A 9,535-nucleotide genomic window follows, 5' to 3' on the forward strand; every position below is an offset into this window, starting at 1 on the left:
TGATGGTTTCATAATTAGGGTTCTGTCTCTGCAAATATCCTCATACTAAATATATGGACATACATATATTTTACTTTCTATTTTTGTTAGTATAGAGGGTTTTCAGCACTCTCCCTAGACTTAGCTAGATATTATGTTTTTGACTAGTCTAACATCCTTTTAGGTTTTAGAGGATAAATCTCTTGTCAGTATCAGTACCACTTCACCAAGTAGAGAACCATTTCAAGACCTATTTTTTAAACTAATAAAGAATAAATTGTGATAATTGATGCTGATTCTACATAATATCAATATTTATCTACTAACTGGATACCATTGTAGAATTTCAATAAGAAGCAACAATTCATCAATATAGTGGAAAATATCAGACTAACTGTGTGATTTCTTGTGATTTCTCTTTATATAGACATAATGTTCACTTGTAGCATGCTTCTTATCATCCAGGGACATCAGCATACCTGAACAGACTCCAGTGTCTTATAAATCCTTATGCAAAAACAGCAAAGCAAATCAAAGGGACCCAGGCTTTGTGAGGTGAATGCACAATCAGAATCATGTTTAGTTGTCTTTGCAAAGCAAAATCAGTCATTTCTAACAAAAGCAAGGTTAAAGATTTTTTTATTTATTTATTTATTTATTTTGCAAGTAAACAAAGTACCATTTTAATACAAAAATGACTGAAATCTCAAGATATTCATCTAAAAACAGAAAGCACAGAAATGTGTATTTTCATTTGAATATTCCCTTTGTCAATGCACCAGTCAGCATTACAGCAAGTTGCAAAAGTGACATTGTTTTCACTGTTTCACATCTTGAGGAAGCAATATTTTGTTTCTAAAATATCAGAGGACATGGGGTCAAATTGGAGGTCTGTTCTGAGGATACAACTAGAGCTGGTTTTAAGTGCTTAAATTGTACTACATTGTCTTGTATTAAAATGACATGCTTACATAGTTCCATCATCACTTGATAGAGAAATTAAATTCTCCATCATTCATCAGACATTATTATGGACACTTAAAAGTGGATGAGAAGTGACACTAGCAGAAGCTCTCAAACTTTTCAGTGTCTCCATGATCTGATGACATATCTGACACAAGCTACACACTTATGGACAGCATCAAAAGACAGACAAAAATATACCTTATCCTTTCTGCTGTATACGAATATAATGCACTGTAATACATTTTTTATGATTGTGTTTTGGTTCCTCCCTACAAGGCGGAGCCAGTTCTAACCCAGAGGACGAACTGAATCAGGAGCGTTACTTCACATCCCACACAGAGTCAGCATGAGGCTGAGTAAGATGTCCTGGGACACAGAGGACAGACTCACAGTGACTGAGGTGGAAGAGTTTTTAAGAAGACCCCCTGCTGGTTTCACTGTGCACTGTTATGAATCAGGATACTCCATCAACAGTGACACTGAGAAGAATGTGGTCCTTATTGATGATTTTAACATTGGCACAGGGAATATAGTGTTTACAAACTCACTCAGGAGGTAAGAGACTTAGTATTTTCAAAATATCTGTTTGTTGAGACTATGCTGTCACTATGGCCAAACTTTAACACATTTTTGGTGTAAATGTTTTTGTATTTCAGTGTCTTTGCACAATTTGTATGATAATTAAAACAAATTAAGTATACATGTATGAAGCAATTCTGTGATGTGCTACACCATTTTCCCCCTTTTTTCCAGAAAATTAAACATGTTGTAATCACTTAAATGGGAAAATATTGAAATGGTCTTGATAGAATTGCTTACATTTTAGGAAAGTGAAACTGCATAATCTTGGTCAGTACACCAGTGTGAGAAAGAGTCTGCTGTCCAAGAGGATTTATCTGCTTTTAACCGCATGGGAACAAATGGTTGCAAATAACCTTAAAGGTATGTGTGTTATTTATTTATGTTTATTTAATGGTGCAGTAAAGAATAATGATCATATGTGAGTGCTTTGTTATAGAGGAGTGTGATTTGAGCTGGGACCATCTTCTTTTATTATTGAATATTTACAGTGGCATAAAATTCCTTAAGGCAGTGTCAGACTCAGAGGGATACTAGCTATGCTAGGCTTTGCTTTTCACAACAGCTTGAAAATTGGGCACTCTTTTGAAGTTAAGATGTTTTCAGTCATCTTGAATCTCTTGAAAAGCACTGTTTCTTTTTTCACAGTTCAAGCTATTGTTAGGTTTCAGATGACATCACAGCATTCTATAGGTTAATAATATTTAATACAGATGGGGGCAGATAAAATTAATATTGTTAAAACCCAGAGTTTTTATTTTTTGTAATACAGTGAGTTCTAGGGTCTAGTCACTAATAAATCAGGTTCAGCATTTGTGGATTTACATGTTAGATATTTCATGGCAAAGTACAATGTAATCAATAGGAAAATTTGTCCCTTGCTCCCTATGTGAGAGGATTATATCATCACATTCTTGGATCTGAAAACCACCAATTGTTGCTTATCTCAAGTAACTGTAACATTTGAAAACATCAGAGACCTTGAGTGAGAACAAAAACATGTCAGAACAATTTTATGTTTGATGTATGTTATTTTTTGCAGTGAGACAGTTTGCTCGGGATTCTTTTTCATGTTTTGTTTTTTTCTCTTCAGATCTGAAGTATTTTGTGGTGTCCATTGATGGTAGAGACCCTTATATTAAATGGCAGATGGAAAGAGGTCTGGACTGGGCCACTGCGTCGGTCGCTGGAGAGAGCTACAGAGTCAATGTATGGAAAAGGAATACAACTGCATAATATACATATTTATGCTTTTTACTGTTTAAGTGTAACATTTTCAGGACTTTTCATTATTTGAAAGATAAGATATTTGAATTTAAAATAGCTTATGTCTGAAATGGATATGGATGGTGTTTTGCAATATCCTTAATAACAGTTATATAACAAACAAAATCTGGTCACTTTTCTGTAGGATTTTGATTGTTTTGACTAAATACATTTTCCCCTCATCTTTATTCTGTAACTTGCGTGTGAATTGAGATTACTATCCTTGCCTTTTACTTGACATTTCTTGGGATATGCATGTTATATTCAGTGATATTTGTGTGTTTTTCTTTATATTAGATTGATTTGACTGAAGCGCTTCAAACTTGGTCTTCAAAAGCCCTGTATTTGAGAAACAACAGGCAAACCATCAGCCAAACCCTGGTGTGGAGCGAAGCCTTCTTTACACTCAAGTACTACTCTGATGCCATGTTTGACTTCCCATATTGGTTTGGCTTCAGTAAAAGAGCATTTAAGGTGGATATTTTTTAGTATTTCAAACTTAACGCACAGGCTCAAGCTAAACTAATTTTATTTTCTATGTTCTCAATATAGCTGAAGATAACCTGAAAGATCTCTGCAAACTTTGGAACTCTGGTTGCTGCAAAAAGCAGTCAATCCCAATCAGCATTTTAGAGTATATTTTTGACTGAAGAGGACCACAATTTTAAGAGACAGTTTGAGGTATTCTATTTGATCTTAGTTGCTGTATATAGTTTTGTGAATGCATTACATGATGAATGATAATTTTAGATAAGCACTCATACCTTACTAATTTTATTCAGTTTTATTCAAAGATAGACATGTTACAATGATCTGATCATTACAGGATGTATATTGCTGGGAGGAGTAAGATTTTCAAGCACAATGTAAGGTCTACATTGTGATGTTTGGCTGGCCAGACTTGTTTTAAGTGCAATATTTTATAGTAATCACACTTTTGTTTTGTAAAAACTAAATTTATTTTCTCAGAATAAATCTTATTTCACATGATTCATTTCATGAGTTTACAAACTTCATATGACAGTGTGCCTCATTAGACAGGTGCTGCCACCTATGGGATGAGGAGCAGAGCAGAGGCGGCACTGGTGAAGGTCTCCACTGTCTCTCTGTAGTCGCTCCCAAAGAAGCGCATGAGTAGGTAGTTCAGGACCCCAACCAGGCACATGAGCGCCAGGAAAATCAGAATGCGCTTCCCAAACAGGTAGCCAGGGGTGCTATCATGTACGCAGGGACAAGCCAGTTACTAAAATGTGACTAAAAATATTAAGGACAACTATCAATATCCATTTACCTTTGGGAGGTTTGTCCCATGTAGCCAATAAAGTACTTATGTCGCACAATAAGGTACAGGAGACCCGCAAAGGCTGCTGGAGCTATGGACAAAAAAAAAAAAAAATGAATATATACTTCGCTGGGATAATCATTTGAACAAGTGCATCCAAACCAAAAGTTGTACATAGTAACACTAAAATGTTATCAGAAGATACATTTGAACTGATTGCCTGAATGACTGCTAAGTTAACTTTTCCACATTTTCAAGCATACCCTGGAAATGGATCTTCAAACATCCTGTGCTATGAAGCCCAATATGTGAATATAGTGGGACCTTGTTGATCTGTTTTTAGCTGACTTTTAGGAAAGTAAGCCTTATTGTGTGAGCATTTGACGTAGTTCAGAACAAACTGGAAAGTTCTGATTCATTGTTACCTTGGTTGAGGCAGACTCCAGCGCACCACATCACTGCAATAAACGTGGGGTATGAGTCCATGCAGTTTCGACTGAAGAAAAAGTGTAAATAGCAAAATAAATGACAACATTTGTGGAAGTTAGCTGCAACAAGAAACTATGGAGCAATCACCTGTTTAGAAAGTCAGACACTTAAGGCTTTTTGAAGGTATTTTAAACTGTAGAAAAAACAGCCAAGACAAAATCTAATTGCGGTGTCTGAATGGACTGGAAAGCTAGAAGTGAAAGCCAGGAAAAGCTGAGCCACCTCTGATTCACATTAAGCCACTATTGAAACTACTTGCAGCATAGTTAATAGAAATACTTCATGTTGGAATAGTGGGAGTCCAAGTGTAGTATTTTTTTAGTTTAGTACAAGCACTTTCTTACTTGTACTATGTTGCAACACTGGAACTTCCCCATTGTCAGATAAATAATGGGTTTCTTATCTTACTAACATAATATAAAATAGCATTACTCAAATAGGAGTAAACGGTGGGATGTCTGAATGTACTCTCAGAAGTACAATTGGAAAGTAACTAATTCAGTTACCCATGTTACTGTAACTGAGTAGTACCTGGGTAATTGTCTTTTTTTTAGCATTACTTTAAACATAGTATACTTCTGGCCATGTAATTGTAATTAGCAACATTTAAATAAAGCTACAGCGTACAATGTCCTAATGCATGGCTGTTTCACTGAAGTCTTTCCATCACTGGTGATTACCTCCAACCTCTGGTATTCAAATGAGTCCCATAATAGCTATCAGCCCAACATGTGTAAAGTCCATGCTAAAGAAGGGGTCCATTCACAGCATCATATTATTTTACATAATATGAACATCTGTGAGTGCCATGTCTGATATACAAATAATAAAACAGGCATTGTATTGTGTTACAGCTGCGCAGGGAGCGTTGGAGGCAGGTGGGAAATAGACGGAAGCATTTGAGGGTTTTCAGAACTTCTGCTAATGGTGCTGTTTTTTTGTTTTTTGTTTTTATTTTCTTCTTACAATATTTATTTCTGAATTGTCAATATAAAACAAATGTTCATGTTTATGTGACGTCATGATATGCTATCTGTAATTAAAAATATTTATATTTGAATGGCAAAAAGTGCTCAAAATGGTGCCATTAAACAAAAAACTGAAATATATTATGTTTAAGCTTTTGTTTAAAGGCAGGTGAGCTGAATGAATTTACAATCAAAATGTAAATGGGCATGGTTTATGGTTATAAAAAGATGTAATAAAATCTGTAATCTAATCTAAAAAAAAAAATGACACGTTTTTGAAGTTTTTGTAGTTATTTATAGCATTAAGTAATTACATTTGGCATTCACTCTATAACAGAAATAAAATAAATAATAAATAAACTTACTTTGCGCATGATACTCTTTCAATCGCAGTTGGGCGAGTGTTGTCAGATGTGCATTCCTTATCCAGTTTAAGGGCAAAGAAGACTAAAAAGAACATAAGACTCTCAGTTTGTATCCTGTAAAAGATCAACTTTAAACCACACAAATTTCACGTCTTACCATTTTGAAATACGCTCAACGCTGTGATAATGGCCAGTAGGTATATGTTTTCTACAATGTTACAGGTGTCCATGACGGTGAGGCGCAGGCAGTTTTAGTGCATCCAGATGACTGTTTAGTTCGCTGCAAAAGTCAAACCTGAGACTTTTCTTATATATTAACCCCACCTCCAGCCAATGGTTGTGTTTTTTCATGCAAATCATCAGTGGTCAAAAACTCGAGGTAGGCTAGGAGGCAGGCAGATCAGGAACTTCCTGTTGATTTTACTATGCCTTTTCACTACTGATCTGTTCTGTTGGCTACTAAATATTAGGTTTATTTTAATAGGCTCAGTGGTCAGTGGTTCCCAAAATGTGGTCCGCAGGGGTCTTGAAACACCGCAGCGGGCCCATGCAGTCTAGGTAGGGCTAAATGAAAGTAGCAATAACCTAATTCATTCCGCAGGAGACCGACCCAGCAGGAGAAAAAATCTCAATAAGATACACAATCACACAACTGTAAACAAAAATGTACAAAAATGTTGTAGGTCACCGTATACTCCAGTCCCCCCCTTCGTGTCAGTCAGGCTGCAGTGGCCAAACAGCACCTACACGTGCAGCCACAAGGTAATGCAATTCACAATCGCCGATGCTCCATGGCTAAGACGAGTTGGCTTATCTAACTCAATAAGATGTGTATGTGTATTTTATCTGTTGATAAAATCACATGATAGAAATATTGCTGTGTCTTCTTTGACCTGTCTGTTATTCCCAAACCACCGGCTGCTCCTACAGTTGTTCGAAGAAGACACATAAATGATAACACAGGTGCACTGTTCATGGAAATGATACATTTTTAAATTGCCTCATGTTCTAATGTTGATGATGTGTTGAACTCTGTGACTTTGAGTGTTTTGAATGTTCTGGATGCCATTGCCCCAATAAAGGTTAAAATGGTTAAAGATAGGCAAAAAGCTCCGTGGAGGAATGATGACTCAGTCAGAGCACAGAAAAGGGAGTGCCGGAAGGCTGAGCGGAAATGGCGCAAGTCAAACCTCCAGGTTCATTATGAGATTTACAGAGGAACAATGCATATGTACAACTACACTTTTAGTAAAACAAGAGAGAAGTATTTTTCGGACATTATTGGTAATTGCAGTAACAACTCTTGTGTCCTGTTTGCAACAGTGAACAGATTAACAAACCCTCCAGCTCCACTGCCACTAGAACTAATTTCCACATCTAAATGTAATGAGTTTGCAGTTTTCTTTAATGACAAAGTTCAGGGCATCAAAAATGCCATCAATTCCACAACACAAATAACAAGCATGCAGCCACAGAGACACTTAGAGCTGAATCACTTTGCACCTGTAACTGACAAAACTGTTTTAGAGATCGTTACCAGTCTGAGTTCATCTACTTGCTGCCTGGACATGTTACCCACTAGATTTCTAAAGTCCGTCCTCAACAGTTTACTTTCACCACTCACTCACATAGTTAACATGTCACTTCAATCTGGAACATTCCCAAACGCGTTGAAAACTGCGGTCATTAAGCCTCTCCTAAAGAAGAGCAGTCTTGATGCTACAGTACTGAACAATTTCCGACCCATCTCAAATCTGCCGTTTTTTGGCAAAGTCCTTGAAAAAGCTGTTTACCAACAGCTTACGAACTTTCTCCAAACGAACAACTCCTTTGATGTTTTCCAGTCAGGTTTTAGAGCCCACCACAGCACTGAGACTGCTCTTATCAAGGTGACAAATGACATCCGCCTGAACACTGATGCAGGCAAAGTCTCAGTCTTGATCCTGTTAGAGCTGAGTGCTGCTTTTGACACTGTCGATCATGGGATCCTCTTACAGAGACTGGAGGACTGGGTGGGCATCTCTGGTACTGTACTAAACTGGTTCAAGTCCTATCTAGAAGACAGGAAGTATTTTGTTGAAATTGGAAACTGTGTCTCAGATCACATGGCCCTGACCTGTGGGGTGCCTCAGGGGTCAATCCTGGGCCCCCTGTTGTTCAATCTCTACATGCTGCCATTAGGCCAGTTAATAAGCAGCAATAATGTGTCCTACCACAATTATGCAGACGACACTCAGATCTACGTCTCTCTGGCAGCAGGAGACTATGGACCAGTGGAGTCACTTGGTCATTGCATCCAACAGATCAGTGTGTGGATGCAAAACAACTTTCTCCAGCTAAACTCTGACAAGACTGAAGTCATAGTGTTTGGTCCACAGAAACAAAGGGACAGTGTCAGCAGTCACCTCCAGTCTCTCTCTCTCTAAAACCTTCAAATCAGGCAAGAAATCTAGGGGTAATAATGGACTCAGACTTGAACTTTAACAGCCACATCAAATCAATAACATCTGCAGCCTTTTACCATCTAAAAAACATAGCAAAAATCAAAGGTTTACTGTCTAAAGCAGACTTGGAGAAACTTATCCATGCGTTTGTCTCCAGTAGGTTTGACTACTGTAATGTTCTGCTCACTGGTCTCTCCAAACGAGCTGTGAGACGCTGCAGAACATCCAGAACGCTGCAGCTCGGGTCCTTACTCGAACTAGGAAGTACGAGCACATAAGTCCTGTGCTCAGGTCTCTGCACTGGCTCCTGTGCCTCAGAGAATAGAGTTTAAAGCAGCTCTGCTTGTGTACAAGTCTCTCCATGGCCGAGCACCAAAGTACATCTGTGACATGTTAGTGTCATATGAACCATCTCGCACTCTGAGGAGCTCAGGGACTGGCCTCCTGCTGGTGCCCAGAGTCAGAACTAAACAAGGGGAGTCAGCGTTTCAGGTTCATGCAGCTAAAACCTGGAACAGTCTTCCTGAACATGTGAGACAGACTCTTCTGTGACGCTGTTTAAATCCAGACTCAAAACATTTCTGTTTAACTGTGCATATGACTGAAAGGTTTTCATTCTGCACTCCTCTCTCCAATTTATGTCTCTCTTTTTTAATTTTAATCTTCATGATTATTTATGTTTTGATTTGTTTTTATTATGATTTTAATGTATTTCTTATTCTGTAAAGCACTTTGAATTACTTTGTGTACGAATTGTGCTATACAAATAAACTTGCCTTGCCTTGCCTTGCCTATAACGATCACCGGTAGAATACTACAAAATACCCAGCCGGAAGACAAAATAAGAAAAAGAGAGTCGTCTAGTTAATGAGCTGCTCTGTTTATAATTCACTCTTTGGGCAAGCGGTTAAAACTAAGACATGATAAGATACACACATCTTTTTTTAAATTGTAACTTGTTTACGTGTAAAATAGGATGGTCTCAAGAAATTTACCAGCGTCCCATATGGTCTAGCGGTTAGGATTCCTGGTTTTCACCCAGGCGGCCCGGGTTCGACTCCCGGTATGGGAACGACTTCTTTTCCAATCTGCACACGTGACGAAATCACGTATACAATTTACCAATACATATATACTAATGTGAGATTATATAACTGAGTGACTTAAACGTTGATGACATATATAGATATAGCTCAT

At 37.6% G+C, this 9,535-nt stretch overlaps 2 protein-coding genes and 1 non-coding gene across 3 annotated transcripts; 2 read left to right on the forward strand and 1 right to left on the reverse strand.

The window, feature by feature from the left end:
- The first annotated feature begins 1,250 nt into the window (after window positions 1-1,250).
- LOC129407545 (mesenteric estrogen-dependent adipogenesis protein-like) lies at window positions 1,251-3,631 on the forward strand. Its single transcript, XM_055149061.1, has 5 exons — window positions 1,251-1,500; window positions 1,772-1,887; window positions 2,618-2,733; window positions 3,088-3,264; window positions 3,343-3,631. Exons 1-5 carry the CDS (start codon window positions 1,292-1,294, stop codon window positions 3,355-3,357), a joined length of 633 nt encoding a protein of 210 aa, XP_055005036.1. The 5' UTR covers window positions 1,251-1,291; the 3' UTR covers window positions 3,358-3,631.
- Window positions 3,632-3,725: 94 nt separating this feature from the next.
- Window positions 3,726-6,232, reverse strand: alox5ap (arachidonate 5-lipoxygenase-activating protein). Its single transcript, XM_020923119.2, has 5 exons — window positions 6,052-6,232; window positions 5,895-5,976; window positions 4,498-4,568; window positions 4,082-4,163; window positions 3,726-4,004 (listed from the first exon to the last, which is right to left on the reverse strand). Exons 1-5 carry the CDS (start codon window positions 6,122-6,124, stop codon window positions 3,842-3,844), a joined length of 471 nt encoding a protein of 156 aa, XP_020778778.1. The 5' UTR covers window positions 6,125-6,232; the 3' UTR covers window positions 3,726-3,841.
- Window positions 6,233-9,338: 3,106 nt separating this feature from the next.
- Window positions 9,339-9,410, forward strand: trnae-uuc (transfer RNA glutamic acid (anticodon UUC)). Its single transcript has one exon. It is a non-coding gene; the product is annotated as a tRNA-Glu (tRNA).
- Window positions 9,411-9,535: the final 125 nt, after the last annotated feature.

This window comes from Boleophthalmus pectinirostris, unplaced genomic scaffold (genome assembly GCF_026225935.1).
Source record: "Boleophthalmus pectinirostris isolate CB_2022bp ecotype Guang Dong unplaced genomic scaffold, ASM2622593v1 HiC_scaffold_12, whole genome shotgun sequence".
In the NCBI taxonomy this organism is placed as follows: Eukaryota; Metazoa; Chordata; class Actinopteri; order Gobiiformes; family Gobiidae; genus Boleophthalmus; species Boleophthalmus pectinirostris.